The sequence below is a fragment of the Nicotiana tabacum genome, chromosome 21, assembly GCF_000715075.1.
Source record: "Nicotiana tabacum cultivar K326 chromosome 21, ASM71507v2, whole genome shotgun sequence".
Classification (NCBI taxonomy): Eukaryota; Viridiplantae; Streptophyta; class Magnoliopsida; order Solanales; family Solanaceae; genus Nicotiana; species Nicotiana tabacum.
This window is the reverse complement of record NC_134100.1, coordinates 97,342,383-97,359,472: the sequence shown is the minus strand read 5'-3', so window position 1 is coordinate 97,359,472 and position 17,090 is coordinate 97,342,383. Positions and strand designations below refer to the sequence as shown.

Below are 17,090 nucleotides of genomic sequence, written 5' to 3'. Positions count from 1 at the left end.
AAAATATATATAAGTAAATTACCAAAGATTGTGGTAACATTGTAGCGATTGCGTTTCCCTCCTATCAAAACAAAATATAAGTAAATCAACAAATATTTTGATAACAACACAGTGAGTCGAATTAATTTAATCCTTAATTAGATTTTACGGGTAAATTGCATTAATCCAATCCTAAAGTGGGTAATAAATACCCGATAAAAAAGAAATATATAAATTTTCGTTCACACAAGTACCACTGGAAAACGAAAACCGTCACCTGCTCATTCTCACCTCTTTCTTCGTCTCTAAGACAAGCTTTCTACTTCAACTGTTCAACATAACCCCCCCCCCCCACTCCACCCCACCCCCCGCAACCCGAACACAGAAAAAGCTCCCCCCACCCCTCACTCAGCCAAAACCTCCATTAAATTCACCGGCGATGCATGAAATTGACATTCACGATCTCTCCGACGACGCCGATTACGCTGCTTCTATTCAGCAAGTAAGCGATTCACAATTCGCAATTCGCAAATCATGTTTATCTCATCGCTATGTTCGAATCGTATAATTAGTACTTCACAATGCTTTATTTACGTTTGTGTGCATTAATTGATTTTATGTTGAGCATTTTATTTGATTAATTGCCTAATATTTTGTGATTATTTTTAGGTGTATTGTGTTTAATTGCTGATTATTTTGTGTATGTTTATCTCATCGTTATATTTAAATTTTTAGATTAGCACTTTACTATGTTTATTTACGTATTTGTGCATTAATTGATTTTATGTTGAGCACCTTTTTTGATTACTTGCCGAATTTTTGTGTGTGATTATTTTGAGGTTAAATTAAACTTGATTATTGAGGACTTATGATGAACTGTGTTTAACTGCTGATAATTACTGTATATTCGGATAAGCTAAATTTGCGCATATGCTGTGTACTTTGTATAGTTTTATTACTCTGATAATTAAGCAGGCTGTCCATACAATTACTACCTTAGTCATTTTTTATAACCAATATATCTCTGGGGGCACATGAGTTTCGCCAAAGTTGTTGGATATTGTCCGCGGCAAGATTCAAAAATTCGTGACGAGCACCTAACCCATACATTATGCGCTATGTTCTTACCATTAGACCAAAGCGCTGGGGACATTGCGATACCTTAGTAATTGCAGTTTGATTCTTTGTTAGCACCCAGTTTAGCAAGCTGTCCATAGCATTACTATACCTACCTTAATCATTGTGGTTTGGTTATTTGACAGCACTGGTTTAGCTTCCATGTGTTGAGAAGCCCTTAGCCAAAAGAGCCTACGAGTTCTATTAGTAACTGGCCATTTGGATCCTTTGGAACAACTATCAATTTAATAGATTGCGGAGAGGCCCTAATGACTATCGATGGAATCTATATATTGTGCTAGCTGTACCTACCATCTTCTTTCAGATCAATATCAACAATGCAGTTCATCCAGCGTAACTTAATATGAATTATGGTGCTCTGACGGACTAAATGTTGAATTGAACCTTACCAATTTCTGCTGGTGGTTATACTTATTTTTGTACTTGGTGATTTATTTTCAATTTGCTTTTTCAATTAAGAAATGAAAGAGAACAAATAAGATTCTCGCAGCTCGTTCTGATTTCTGAAGGATCTCATAATTTAATTATGCACGACTGTTTTACGTCTCTAGCATGACCACTTGATCGCGTGTGGAGGGGAAGCGGGTTTTTTTGTTTGTGATATATTCTAATTAGTAATTTAAAATGATCCTTTTAAAAAATATTAATATGAAATGACGAATTGAATGTGGTTTCTGTTGTCCGTGGATGAGCTTTCAGGGTTCAGCAAGCATGAATAGGAGTGATAGCAGTAAGCAGAGTTCATCAGGGGAACAAGAAGGTGCTGAAATAGTATATTTGAAAGATAATGTGGCAATTCATCCGACTCAGTATGCTTCAGAGAGGATCAGTGGTCGACTAAAGCTGATCAAGCAAGGAGGTTCTCTGTTTATGGTATACATCTACTTTATGTTTGTGGAGGGAGAGTAGTTTTACAACTGGTTCAACTCTCATTTAGGCGAACTTACTTTTTGATAGTTTTGATTTGAGGGAGAAATAAAGTTTCACTTTTGGTGCATAACCGTAGGAGGTTATATGAATGTTGTCAAGTCCATATTCAATCCTAAATAACATGGAGACGGATGTGAGACATAGTTCTTAAATGGTCAAATTTTCATTGCTATGAAATCATGTTTCCTTGTGCTTTGCTTCTTATATATAGGGATGTAAAGAGCTGGGTTCTTAAATTCTTGATGTAATTACAAAGCAAAGTGTTGCTGTCACATAAAACAAGGAGAAAGGGAGAGGGGTTGTCTCTAACATTTGTAGCACATTAAATTTTTGGTTCTACCCTCTGAATGTGCAATTGAATTATTTTTGCTGTGACAGACTTGGATTCCATATAAAGGGCAAAGCTCGAATGCAAGGTTATCTGAAAAAGGTGGGGGTCAATTATCTGTACTGTGACTCAGAGGAAAGAGCAGCTGTCTGCAGCTAATTTTCCATGGGCTGTTGTGTAATGGTTGTTCTTTATATATCTTGGTGCAGATAAGAGTCTTTATACTATACGAGCAGTTCCATTCTCGGATGTTAGGTCAATTCGCAGACACACTCCCACCCTGGGGTGGCAATATGTTATTGTAGTTTTATCATCAGGTATTTAGCTGTGCTGTATTTCATTAGTGCATCTTTTTCATAGTAGCAAAGGTGAAGTGCTGTTTTGATAGATTAGTTCGAGTTGTCACCCTTGATCTCTTTTGGACATGTATAACCTTTCAAGTTAAAATGTTAATGTGCAATTACTCCTTGCAGAGTTCAAAGTTGCTTAATCTAGTACTATATGTTTCCTTGGCTGATTTTTTTGTATATCTTGAGAATCTAGCAAGTGGGAAGTCGTATGTGTATGTTGAAGCTATATGTATGCTCTCTCCCTGCATGATTAATTCCCTACCAAGTTAAGTGAGTAGCAACAAGAAACCCCACTGTTAGCTCCACTAGCTTGACAAGCTATAGACTGCTGGATTAGCTGTCCAAGACATATCTGAATAGAGTGGCTGTAACAGGAAACGGGAGTGGAATTAAGCAGACAGAAGAAAAAAGACAAACCAAGAAATAGATATTTTTTTTTTGTTGGAGGGCTAAAGTTTTAAGTTTTCTCTATTCTTGTTTAAATAAATTTTGGTGTCAATTGGAAATGTTTTCTTTCTTGTATTTTTTCAGCTCTTGTATGCAAAATAAACATGTAGAAGGAAACTGTTAGATAGTTATTATGTATAGTGTCCCACATCACGCAATAGATGTTTAGTTCGGTGTAAACAATGTATATAAATAGGTCTACTGTAAGACACTTTAGTTAATATAATATTAATATAATTTCGTCATTATTTCTCACAGAAACTTTCACTGTCTTATTTGTCATTTCTGGCCAGTGCAAACTCAATCTTAGATGGGGGAGAATAGTGAGGACGAAGAATTGATTTAACTGGATTGTAAAAGGCTAGTCATTCATTGTCTGTTTTTGAAACAGCTCGGAAAATCTTGCAACAACAACATGCCCAGTATATTCCCATAAGTGGAGTATATTCCCATAAGTGGGGTCTGGGGAGGGTAGTGTGTACGTAGACTTTACCCCTATCTTGAGCAGGTAAAGAGTTGTTTCTGAAGGACCTCTGCTCAGTTAAGCACAGTAAATAGCAGTAAAGAAATGCAATATATATAAACAGAAAAAATAAAAAGGAAAAAAAAAATTATAGGAAGGAAACATGAGCAATATCTATAGTTAACCAAAACGAACCAGAAGCAATATTAGGTAATAATATGCAAAGAATAGACCACAACTAGCGTAATGCTAAAGTTATCGGAAAGAAAGGGAAATATGCTATACTACCTACTAACCTTCTACCCTAATCTTCGACCTCCATAACTTCCTATCAAGGTCATGTCCTCAGTAAGCTGCAGAAATGCCATGTCATGCTTAATCACCTCTCCTCAATACTTCTTAGGTCTCCCTATACCCCTCCCTAGATCCCCATATGCAACCTCTCCCACCTCTTTACCGGTACCTTCGGGCATCTCCTTCTCACATGCCCGTACCATCTAAGCCTCACTGCCCGCAGCTTATCCTCCACGGGAGCCACCCCTACCTTATCCCGAATAACCTCATTCCTGATCCTGTCTCTCCTAGTATACCTACACATCTATCTCAACATCCTCATTTCTGCTACCTTCAACTTCTGGACATGAGAGTTCTTAATTGTCCAACATTCCACCCCATACAACATAGACGGTCTAACCACCACTCTTTAGAACTTACCTTTTAAGTCTTAGTGACACCACCTTTTAAGTCTTAGTGACACCTTCTTATCACACAAGACACCGGAGGCAATGTATTTTGACATTATGGACCAGATTTGGTTAAATTTTCTGCATATGTTTGTTCGTTTGTAAAAGTAGCTCCGTTTTTTCTCTATTGTGGCACCAACTGGCAACCTATGTACAAAGAAAGTGGAGCAGGCAACAAATTCTTATTAGTGGTTGGCTATATATGAAATATCAATTTGATTTAAGTTATTTCTTTTTAACCATTCTCTGTTATTTTTGAATGGATTTTACTTTCTTTGGCAACTCTCTGTAATCAACATTATTTTAGAATAGCTTTGGTGATTCTTCTTGTTCCAAGGAAATCATGATGATTAAAGAAGACAATTCTTCTTAGAATTGTATAATGCATATATATGTTTTCTTGATGGATAAATTCTTGTATGCTATCTACCTTATGATATTTCCGCTCAGCTTTTTAGTGGATTTTTTTATAATTCTGTTATCATCATATTATCAGTTTGACTGCAACTATTGCATCTTGAGCTTACTTCCTACATCCATCACTTGCAGGACTGGCATTTCCTCCACTTTATTTCTACAATGGTGGTGTCCGGGAATTTCTTGCAACAATTAAGCAACATGCATATCTTGTGAGGTGGTGTTCTTTCGTGCATTGGCTTTGTCATTATCATGAATAAGCAATAACACTAGTAAACCAAATTCACCTCAGCATTCTTTTTGGGGTCAGAGTTCATAAAAATGAGAGTAGAAATTAAAACTAGATAGTTCACAAATGAATTAATGCTTGATGATAAATAACAGTGAATAAATTAATTGCGATGTCGTATGAAGATCAAATAACTTACTATTTGTTTTTGGTGGATGAGGAAAAAAAAGACAATCTAAGGATGTCATAGATGGAAGGGTAAATCCTTCTGCAAATACTATAATGTGGTGTCACCTCTAGTTGACATTCAATGGTAATCCAGCTAAATTACAGGCATACCTACTATGAATTCTTTTCAGGTTTTTAAAGTAGCTGAATTGCAGGTATACCAGTGACCAATTGTTTCCAGATTTAAAAGTATATTTGCTGATGCTAGTCTGTCAATAGAATATATTTTCTCATACTGCTAGAAATTGGGATCTCGATTTGTTTTTGTTCCAGTTTTATCTTGTTACAGCGAACTAGTAGTGGGAGAGAGAACTTTTTTGTTAGATAAAGGCCTTTCCGTTCTTACTGATGAGTTGTATGTTTCCAGGTCAGCTGAAGATGCTAATGTATTTCTCGTCAACGATTTTCAAGATCCACTCCAGGTGTGACCAGTGTTGATTAATCAATTGGTTAACCAATTTAAGAGCTTGTGTGAAGAGCTTCATCATGATTCATGAATACTCACTTCTGCTCATACTTTAATTTGCTTCTTACAGAGAACTCTCTCCTCCTTGGAGCTTCCTAGGGCTGTTTCTGTGGCTAACAGTCCATCTTCAGCTGCTGCACCTACTGATGGGGAAACTTTTGATAGAAATTCTGCATTTCTTCAAGAAAATGCCAGGCAATGGCAAAAACATAATGATCCTGCTCGAGATTTGTCCATTCAAGTGCTAGAGAAATTTTCTCTTGTGACCAGATTTGCTCGTGAAACAACATCTCAACTTTTTCGTGAAGCTCAGGGAGATGGTTTCATTCCTAGTGACAGGAGGAAGCAAGACCAAAAAACAAATGATTATCCTCGCATTGCTGAATCTAATGATGTTCAGAAGTTGCCTGAAGATGTTCAAGTGCCTGCAGATCCCTTGGAGGTGAAAAAACTTGCATATTTTAATCTTTGTTTCTGCATTTATATTATATGGTTAGTCATGTTGTTCGCTTACATTATTCCTAGGTTTGCCAGGAGCCGACTTCATTTCTTATAGAAAACATTAGAACTCCTACTAGGGATAATTGTGGGACTTAGAACCTTATTTTGATAAAGTAGGACTCAGAGAACCTTAGAACTCCTACTATGTACATTATTACAAACTTTTGAGTACTGGAGTGGAACAGGGCCATTTGGAGCATAATGGGCAAAGAGGATTCATATGGCTGTCGGATAATCAGTTTCGCATTGAGGCTTAGTGCTGTCACAGCGTTGTTGTATTCGGTGATTTTCTTAGAAAAGGTTATCTTTTTCTCAAAATGGTAAAAGCTGGTTTCAAGTAAGAACTAATTACCGGAAATCAGTTTGCCTAATATTATGAGTCGGTATGCCTTTTAAATGTCCCATCAGTTAAGTCATTGAGTATCCTCAGTATCTGTGACAAGTCTTAGCGTACATTATAGCGGTATGGGAAAGATGAAACATTTGATAATAAGATAAGTTTACTTCACTCCTTATTTATCAGAAAAAGAGTTCAAATTCAGTCCTTTGACTTTCAGGTTTACCTTGAGTGATATAACGTCCTTCAAAATTAGGCATAACTTTTTTCTAAACCAACCATACTGATAAATCGTTTCTTTTCCTTGATGTTCTAGAATGTGTGTTAGCCTCTAGGTCAGATAGGGATGGATGAAGTATTTGACATGTTTTCTTTTTACTGATTAAAAATGTGTAAGAAATGCTTAACCCTTCAGTGCCGTTCCCTTGCCAATAGTTGGACTTGTAGTGATATCTAAGAAGTAAATTTTTTATCAGTGAAAAATTATTTTATTAAATAGCAAACACTAACTATGTGCTGTGGTTTTACAGACGAAAGTATTTATATTCTTTCCTAATTCTGAAGAATTCTAATGAAAGCTAGCTTATTAACAGCATCCTCAATATACTCGTTGCACCAGAAAGACAACCAGTTCTAGGCACTTACATATCCTACTGATTGACTCTGATTTGCTTTAAAAACACCTAAAATTTCGTCTTTTCACAAGGTCAAACCAAATAATCTAGGAACTTTTATGCTTGAGAATAGTATTTTAAATTATAAATTATTGCCTAAGCTTCTTATAAATAATGATAATAATACTGCTTTATCCAAAAAATAATAACAATATATTATTATTATTATTATTAGTATTAGTATTATTGTTGTTGTTATTATTATTATTATTATTATTATCAAAAAAGTAATAGTATTATTTATTGCCTAAGCTACCAACAGTATGAATCATACTAGCAAGGATGGGGATTCAGGGTAGCTCACATGGTGGGATGCCCAAACTTTCACCATGTAGGTGGGGATTCGATTCTTCATAGAGTATTCCCTCCCCCATTTCCCCCTTCCCCTCCCCCTCCCCCGGTGGGTAAAATAGGGTAGCTTGAGTTATTTCGGGACTTCTAATCTCCTTATTTTTCTATTTCTAAAAGTTATAATTTCATTAGTCCTCTTTCTGCGTTTGATCTATGCCAGTTTTTCTTCCGCAGTTTGACAAATTGTCACTAGTATGGGGGAAACCACGGCAACCTCCACTGGGAACAGAAGAGGTAGAAGGCTATCTTTTTGCACTTGTAAAATGCTAGTATAATGGCTATTAGGCACAAGCAAATGTTTCGACATTCATTTCCTGTCTATCTCATTGTATTCGATTTGTCATAATTACTTGTGCATGTGCCATGAAGCAACTAAATTCATTGAGTTTTAAGTAGACTGTTGCACAAGGTGTTAACTCTGTCATAGATTCTCAATTTTTTTTGTCAGAGCATGCAGATGTCAGTGTCTCACCAATTTTCCACTTGCACATCTTTTTAATTTTAACCATTGTATTAGAAGAAATTCCTAATTGGTCTAGAAGTAGCATTTGTAAACCACCTATCTGTCTTTTTTCTATTTATCATGTAGAAACTTTCTTTGCGTAAACAAGAAATTCTCTTTGTTTTAAATCAATTATATCTTCTGGATTCCCATGAATTCTCCATTGAAGGCGTGATATTACTAAACTGATGATTTCTTTGGTGCTTCTTACAGGGAATGTTTTTCAAAGATAGAATGTTATAATTCTAAATATCAGGCCATTTTAGCTGAACAATATTGAGGCATTATGTCACTAATAAAAGGGGGTGGGGGGGTGGGGGGATTGTGTCTCTAAGAAATCAATTTAGTGACTCGCTTTGCAATCCAACTTTTGAACTCTTATGACATTTGATGTTATTGGTAAAGACTAAGCTATGTTAGAACTTGAACTAGTTTTGAGATAGACAATCTCTTGCAAGACTGCATCTATAAAAATATTCTTGGAGGTAGTGCTATCCATGTTCAAAGCTAGCCTTCTCAAATACTTTTAATTTGTAATTTTGAGATCTGTGTGTTTTAGTTTTTACTTGTGACCTTTTGAAATGCAAGATGTAAAACATATTGGTTCTTCTGATTTTTCTGTTGAGATTGTTTAGTTCTTTTAACTTTCGATACTGTTATTTGTATATGTGTGTGCGTATATATGTTGTTGTATGTGTATTATTTGCACCACAAATCTTTCCCGGGAGAAACAGCTTGGGTAAATGTTAATGCATCTGTAAGTTTAAATAAAATCTTTTAATGTCTAATAAATTGTCATTCAGTGAGAGTATTTATTATCATAGAGCAATAGTCTTTATCAGAATTAGAGAGTCAAGTCTATATGATCCATTTCCACGATTAGCGTTCAGTAGAGCAGATATATGTCCAATACAATTCTATCTTAATGTGTGTTATTTCCTTTGCATGATTATCTGAGAATGCTAATCCATTGGCAAGGCTTACCTTGCTCTTTTGTTAAATACTGCACATCTGGTGCGTCTTCGACGACATCCATATTTGTAAATTTGCATGGATTATAACAAATTGTGGGTTTTTGCTATGTTGGCCTATTGTTTTTATTGCATTCACAACTAAGTTCCTCATGTTTTACTCCCTATACAGTGGTCTGCTTTCCTGGACTGTGAAGGTAGAGTCACAGACTCGGAAGCAGTAAGAAAGAGGATATTTTACGGAGGAGTCGAACAAGGTCTGCGTAAAGAGGTCTGTCCTTGTACAGGTCAACCCCACTCTGCGTCCGTTTCTATGAGCATGAATATATTTATATGTCTTTATGGCAGGTGTGGCGATTTCTGTTGGGATATCATTCATATGATTCAACTTATGCGGAGAGGGAATACCTTGTGTCTGTAAGAAAGTCGGAATATGAAACGATTAAAAACCAGTGGAAGGTTAGTCATATTCTCACGCTGGGGGCTTGGGGGGGGGGGTTCAAAAGTAAAATGGTCCTGATTCCTTATTTCCTTCAATTAGTAAAATGCTATTGCTTGGAACATATGAGTAAGTGATAGTTTAAATTTTAGATCACATGGTGCAATAAGATCCTTTTCTTCTTACATTTGTTTTGATGCTCTTGTAAGTTTAATGTCTCTGACACTTGCCTATTTGATATTTGGGGGTTCGTCTTACATTTTGCAAAAATACAGATTGCTTATTGATAATGATTTCCATGTTGATGCTGCCATAACATGGTTTACTAATGGATATAGTGATTGATCATAGTTAATTAAGAATGGAAAAAAATTATAAGTGTTCCGGGAGATTAAACAACTTTCTGTTACTTTTCTCATGGGAGACTCCAAACAGATCATCGAGGAGCTTGGAAAAAGTTGATTCCCCGGAACTTGGTTCCGGGAGTGTTATTCAATAATGTGAAATACTAGTTTCATGTGAAGGATTAAATGAATTAAATCTTTTATCTTTTAGATATGGTTTTTCATGTGGGAAGTATATCCCTATGTTTTCCTATTGTCCGAAAGGAGCCAAGACAAGAAAGCCTCTCTGAGATATTTTTTTTTGCTAAAAATGTAGTTTAAATCTGATCTGCGCTGACCTTTTTCTCTGCAGAGCATCTCTAAGGAGCAGGCTAGAAGATTTACAAAATTTCGAGAGAGGAAAGGCCTTATTGAAAAAGATGTGGTATGTGTCAAATTTATCTATTTTCACGGGCATGTAAATGTTTTTTTTTTAAATCCCTCCCAAATTATGAGGATCTATAGTGTTTCCACACTTGCCCTCCAGCGTGACTCGAACCCAGGACCTAACGGCCTGTAAATTTTTTTTGTTTGAGAACCAAGATGCTTTTTTCATCCTTGCAATTCACAATCAGTGATACTACTAAAACTACTATTATTGGTTATTATTATGTTTATTATAAGGGGAAAAACTGACATTTTATTCTTCTTTCTTCCATTGTTCTTTCTTATTTGATCTGCAAGGTAAGGACTGATCGGTCAATTTCATTCTATGATGAGGATGACAGCCCGAACATTAAATGTTTGCGTGATATACTGCTGACTTACTCATTCTACAACTTTGATTTGGGTTACTGTCAGGTAACATCTTCCTATACGCTTAATTGTGTGTCTCTTTGCTGATCAATACGTTCACATACTGTTTTCCAAACAATTTGATCGTATGTGAGATCTCTGCTACATACATGTTTTTGAATTTCTGGCATTGAACTCCTTCTGGTCTGTTGCTACCCTTTTCTTTCTCTCTTGATCGGGTTGTAGCCAATATTGGATGACTTGAGCTTGAACATTGACTATTTGTTGGTTGCACCCAGTCCAAGATTATGATGTTAACTTTGTCCAGACATCATCAGTAGATTTATGGGAGAATAACTTTGTAAAATTAAACAACAGAACTAGAAAGTTCTAATTTCTTTTTCTACACTATTCTAACTCTGAAAATTCTACATTAAACTGGAGAATTTTCTTAGTCAGAAGATTTACAAACTATAAATTTTCTCCTCAAGATTGCATTAAGTTTAAATATTATTGGGTTTTGCCATAACGAAGCAGCAAGATATATATGTCGTTTCTTGTAAGTCTATTAGTTACCACTGAAATTTCACAATAGTTGACCTTTGCAACCATTTTATCGCGGGAAGATACAACCTTTCAGATTCTATGTAATATATATTACTTGTCCTAACTGATATTACCAAGCCTGTCTTATTGATGGTTATTTGATTTTCTCATATTCCCAAAAATCAATTCGTTGGTGTGATATTTGTGAAGATACCATACTCTATCCTATTGTGGAAGCCCTTTTTACTCAAATATTCTCGGTGCAACTTAATGCCTCTTCCTTTTCTTTCATAGTTTCTCACTGATATATCAACAAACATCTTATTCTCTCGAGTTGCAGGGTATGAGTGATCTCCTTTCACCAATATTATATGTCATGGAAGATGAATCAGAATCATTTTGGTGCTTTGTGGCATTGATGGAACGACTGGGACCGAACTTTAACCGTGACCAAAATGGAATGCACTCTCAGCTTTTTGCATTATCAAAGGTTCTTTCCCTCACACTCTCTCTCTTACTCACTCACACTCTCCCCCTCCCTGCTCTCTTGTTTCCTGTTCCTAAAACCCCCTATGGGTGGGATCTCCAACTTTACGAGAAGGTTCTAGCATCAGCATTTACCTCCCAATGAACCCCAAAGAGAGAGTGCACTTAACCAGAGATCTATTGTAAGGGTGCAGTGCAAGAGACTGTCATGTCTGCCCAAATTCAGAAGTTTATGTCTTAACCGTGTTTTGTTCTCTCTTTCCTTGTCGCTGTAATTGTTTTGAAAGAGTAAACTGATACAGGAGTAGTCGGCATGTGTTTATGCCCCAAGCGTGTCCGAGATGGCCATGGAAGAAGATAAAGTACTGATAATTCCTAGGTAATAGGATTTGACCGAGGTCTCTTTGGTGTTACCCCTGGACTTCGAGTATGCTCCTTTCTTAGTTGTGAAATAGCACGTGCCTTTAAAATATTGGGTTTTATTGCAATTAAGAATTATTGAGTTTTGGGTGTCAAATGAAAGGATTAGCTTTATTGGTCTTCTAACTGATAAAGAAATGGACCTTGGGCCTAATTCAACCCCAAAAGCTAGCTCAAAGGGTGATGACAACTCAAGCCATATAAAGAGACCTAGTCCCCCATCCCTTAGCCGATGTGGGAGATTCAACACTAACATGCTACCTGTCTAAGAAAGCCTAACCTTTGTTGATACACATTCATTGGCTTTATATATCTGTGTCCGCCTGTTTATCTTGAGCTGGTAGGAACTGGTTGTTCAGCAAGTGACTTCATAAAAAAAATGGCTGTTCAGCAAGTGACTTCATAAAAAAAATGGCTGTTCAGCAAGTGAATAGTCCCATGCCATCACCAGTTCTTCCTTGTTTCCATACCTTCTGATTCTATCCAGCTATGTAGATTCTTCTTTTGTATTATACACTTTGAGCTGATAAGTATTTGCTTTCCTACAGAAAATTAATGTTTTTACTGTGCTTATGCAGTTGGTGGAGTTGTTAGACAGCCCTCTGCATAATTATTTCAAACAGAAGGACTGCTTGAATTATTTCTTCTGCTTCCGCTGGGTTCTTATACAATTCAAAAGGCAAGCTGCATACTCTCTTTTCATCTTCTTCTTTTTCCTTTTGCATTGATTTCTAATCACTATTTTCAATCTTATATTTGGAATGTTTCTGCTCAAAAGAATCTTAGTTGGACTGTTCCATATGATTAAGTGGAAAATCACAAAGAACTTTAGCTGCCCTTTGAAGTTGTTAATCCCATCTCTTGTACTAGCTTCCTGCCCCTTTCCTTCAGTGTGCATGCCACTTTTGTATTTCCCTTTGTCTTACTATGTTCTTCCATTGACCCTCAGACAGTTAACTGGTCCTGGGACCTGAAGTAACATTTTTCTTTCCCTATCTTGTTCACCTGAATGCGCTTCTGATACCTTGAATCCTGCCCATTTTCTAGATGTCCTGAGCCTACCCAAAGTTTATTTCATCTCATGCCTGCATACTCGTATGAGTCCTGCACATTCATAAAGCTAAATGCATGAAGGGAATAGGTAATCCTGTCCCTTCATTAGAGAAAAACGTGTGAGTAATCAAAATGCTACCATTTTGTACTTCACAGGAAATATTCACAATTAAACAAAGTCAAGGTTACGAGCTCAGCTTTTAACTGCCACTATCTTGGATATTAGTCAAGATACTCACGAACAGGCATGAATCCAAATTAACTTGCTTACAACCCATGTCAGCACTTTCCTATCAAAGGGACATGGTTTCCTGTTTCGTATGTGCACTAAGATTTTATGGATGTGCATCCTTTTCTCCAACAGCACCCTTCTCCATGGGGAGAAAAGAACGAAAGAAATGAATTATGCAAAATTCTTTTATTTGCTTACCCACCACTGTGAACTGTGCTGGGATACACTATCATTGTTTGAAAGTTACCATTGTGGTTCTTCTAGTTTCTTCAGTGCAGTTCTCTTTTCTCAAATCCTGTACTGCTTTCTTTACTGTCAGCCTTGGATGCCACTAAATATGTGCTCCAATTTGCTGCTTCAATTTGTTTTTCTGTATTAGTTTAGTTTATTTATTTGTTGATTTGTCTTTTGTAGGGAGTTTGAATTTGAGAAAACCATGCGGTTGTGGGAGGTATTATGGACGCATTATAGGAGCGAGCACCTTCATCTCTATGTCTGTGTCGCAATTCTGAAAAGATATCGAAGCAAAATAATAGGAGAGGAGATGGATTTCGACACGCTATTGAAATTTATCAATGAGCTGAGTGGCCATATTGACCTGGATGCTATTCTCAGGGATGCAGAGGCTTTGTGTATATGTGCTGGTGAGAATGGTGAATCTTGCATCCCTCCCGGAACTCCGCCTTCATTACCACTTGATGATGCTTCAATGTACTATCAACAGGATGATGATGATGTACTATAATTTCTTCTTAGGCTGTAAAATTTCTTAGTTCGATAAATGACCTTCAAGATCAACGATATTTTTTCCACGTGCATATAATGAATTCATGTAAAGCGGACGAAGCAGATTTTTGCCAGTAATCTCTTCTTCGTCAGTTTTTTTTACTATTTTTCTTGTCTCTGTTGTAATGCTTCAGCTTTTATGTTAGTAAGACACCCGTGTCCAACAACAGGAAAAAAAATAGCCAACAAAATACCCTGACATTAGAAAGGCGTGTATTACCACTTCAGCTTCACTTTCACAACTGACCTTCGTTAAGTCATTGTCAGGTCCACACAAAAAAAATATTACTTTCTCCGTCCCAATTTATGTGGTATCATTTGACTAGGCAGTTACAACAATAATATACTTAATGGAGTCTGGAGAGGATAGTGTGTATGCATATTTTATCCTACCTTGTGAAGGTATAGAGGTGTTTTCGATAGATGTTCGGCTCAAGAAAAGCATAATTAAAGCAGATTAGAATTGACTAGGCAGTTAGTTCAAGAAAACGGAAGAGCGCTATTTATGTCCCTGTACTATTGTATATTAGTTATTTGTACCCCCATCATACTATTCAACCTTTTCTATCCCTGCCGGGTTATTGATAAATCTATCCCTCTCATTAACGGACCCAGTCGGCCCGGACACGTGGCACAATTTTAAGACACCCGACCCTTTTTTTTTATAATTATCGCTTGGTTACCCATCCCAACACCCAATTTGAAACCCATCAACGACCCGATCCGTAACCATTTAACGGGTTCATTTAAATAGCTTCTCCTCAGCCATAGAATCACACTACGACCAAAAAACAGACCACCGAAATTAACGACACTCCATCCATCTGCCTATTCTTGAATCTCCTATGGTGTAAAGGTAATAAAATTTCACCAAAATGATAGATTCATTCTTGTTAGCCTATAATTTTTGTAGTAATGTGTCTTAAGTTAGCGTTTATTTTATAGGTTTAGGGTATAGGGTTTCCTGATTTTATCATTCTAGTTAAGGATTCGTGTATGTATTAATTTGTATATGATTTTTACTGCAATTTCTGATTATTCTAATGCAACTTTTGACTTTTTCTTTATTGACCAAATTTTGGCTTTACTGCATGTGAGTAAACTAGAGGTCCTGAATGTGGGGTAATCCAATTATTTTAGTAATTTTGTATTTCTTTTACACATTCAGTATTTTGGTTGATGTACTGGTCCCAATTTTTTTTTTCTCTTTGGGTGGTTTAGGGTTTTGGAGATGGTTTTATGGCTATGGTGGTTTAGGTTATGTGAACTTTATTGTTTTTTTATGTGTTTTTCTTTGTTTTACTATTCTTATATGGTATTGTTTAATGCATGGATTAGTAATGAGTTAATTTAGTTTAGTTTGTGATTGGTCTCCTTAGCTCAACTTTCTTAGAATTTATTATCATTCATGATCTAATCTTTCTCTATGTTATTTAATTTCAGATCAACAATATGGTTAATCTGGACATAATATTCAACTATGGTGGGGGAATGGAGTAGAGAGCCACAAGTGAAGTATGCTAAGAACCCGTTGCACACTTGGACAGGTTATGACTCTGACCATCTTTCCTATAAAGATATTGTAGATGAGTTTTGCAATGAATTAGGATTTATTCACGACCCAAAATCCGTTAAAGGTCGTGATGGTAGCTACGATGAGGTTGAAGGGGATAGTGGTATTATGCCTGTTAAGAATGGTTGGTACTGAAGACTACTGATTATAATAATATTAATTAGTTTGTTGTTGAGGAATGTGAGATATCAGTCTAAGTACCTAATATTACGCAATATGTAGAGGTTGTAGTACCTGATTATGATGCTGCTACTGACTGTAGCTCAACTGATGGTGAGGATAGTGATGAGTATGATTCTGAAGAATTAGATACTATTGCAACTCAAAGAAACATGAGCACTACTGATTAGCTCCTTGATTATAAGGAACTAAACAAGAGTATGACCTTCAAGGACATCTCTCAAGCTAGGAAGTGTCTGAAACTCTATGCTATGATAAATAAGAAAGAGATAGTTCTTAAAAAAAGTGATACAACAAGGCTTAGGTATGAGTGTCAAATTGGCTGCCCATTTGTTTGTTTAATCATTAAAGATGGGGACTGTCCGGGGTAAGAATCAAGACCTTAAACCCACATCATGATTGCTATATTGCTTATGATAATGGTACTATTGACTACTGTACTATTGCATATTATTTTAAAAAAAAGTTACAAAATAATCCAAAATATAAAGTGAAATAGACGAGGGCTGACGCGAAAGATACATTTGAGCTGAATGTTAGTCATGGAAAATGCAAGAGGGCAAAAGCATTGATTCTTAATAAAATTCAAGGAAGCTTTAAAGATGAGTATAATAGGTTAGAGGCATATGCCAATGAGTTGAAGATCAGTAATCCCGAAAGTGATATTGTTATTAAATTATCAAAAGATGCACTAGTTGAAGGTAAGAGGAGATTTTTAAGAATGTATATATGTTTCAATGCACTAAAAATAGGTTTTAAGGCTGGTTTGAGGCCTTTCATTGGATTGGATGGGACATTTCTTAAGGAAAAAGCTAAAGGACATCTTCTAGTTGCTATTGGTCAAGACTCAATGAACCATTTTTATCCTATAGCATAGGCTGTAGTGGACAAAGCAACAAACAGGACTTGGGACTGGTTTTTGGGATTGCTAAAAGGGTCATTGGACCTACAGAATGGAGAAGGACACACTTTCATCTCAGACATGCAAAACGTACTTTTCAGTTCTTTTCTGTTTTTTATAGTTTAGTATGTTAGTTTATTTCAATTCTTTTCTGTTTTTTTATAGTTTAATAAGTTATTTCATTTCAGTTGTTTTCTATTTTTCATAGTTTAGTAGGTTAGTTTATAGTTTATTTCAGTAGACTTTCTATTTTTTATAGCTTAGTAGGTTAGTTCATTTCAGTACACTTTCTGTTTTTAAATA

General features: G+C 36.1%; 1 protein-coding gene across 1 annotated transcript; it reads left to right on the top strand.

Moving 5' to 3' along the window:
• The first annotated feature begins 239 nt into the window (after positions 1 to 239).
• LOC107791728 (uncharacterized) lies at positions 240 to 14,235 on the top strand. The gene is made up of 15 exons (XM_016613846.2): positions 240 to 481; positions 1,816 to 1,989; positions 2,425 to 2,476; positions 2,584 to 2,691; positions 4,927 to 5,011; positions 5,619 to 5,673; positions 5,788 to 6,159; positions 7,755 to 7,814; positions 9,226 to 9,324; positions 9,402 to 9,512; positions 10,189 to 10,260; positions 10,560 to 10,676; positions 11,497 to 11,646; positions 12,641 to 12,741; positions 13,762 to 14,235. The coding sequence occupies exons 1-15, from the start codon at positions 419 to 421 to the stop codon at positions 14,090 to 14,092; spliced, it is 1,950 nt and encodes a 649-aa protein (XP_016469332.1). The 5' UTR covers positions 240 to 418; the 3' UTR covers positions 14,093 to 14,235.
• The last annotated feature ends 2,855 nt before the right edge of the window (positions 14,236 to 17,090 follow it).

Excerpts from the sequence above, each read along its gene's own strand:
- LOC107791728 (XM_016613846.2), top strand. The coding sequence starts at position 419 with ATGCATGAAATTGACATTCACGATCTCTCCGACGACGCCGATTACGCT. Across the intron at positions 7,815-9,225 it reads CTCCACTGGGAACAGAAGAG|TGGTCTGCTTTCCTGGACTG; the intron begins GTAGAAGGCTAT and ends CTCCCTATACAG. Across the intron at positions 11,647-12,640 it reads AGCTTTTTGCATTATCAAAG|TTGGTGGAGTTGTTAGACAG; the intron begins GTTCTTTCCCTC and ends GTGCTTATGCAG.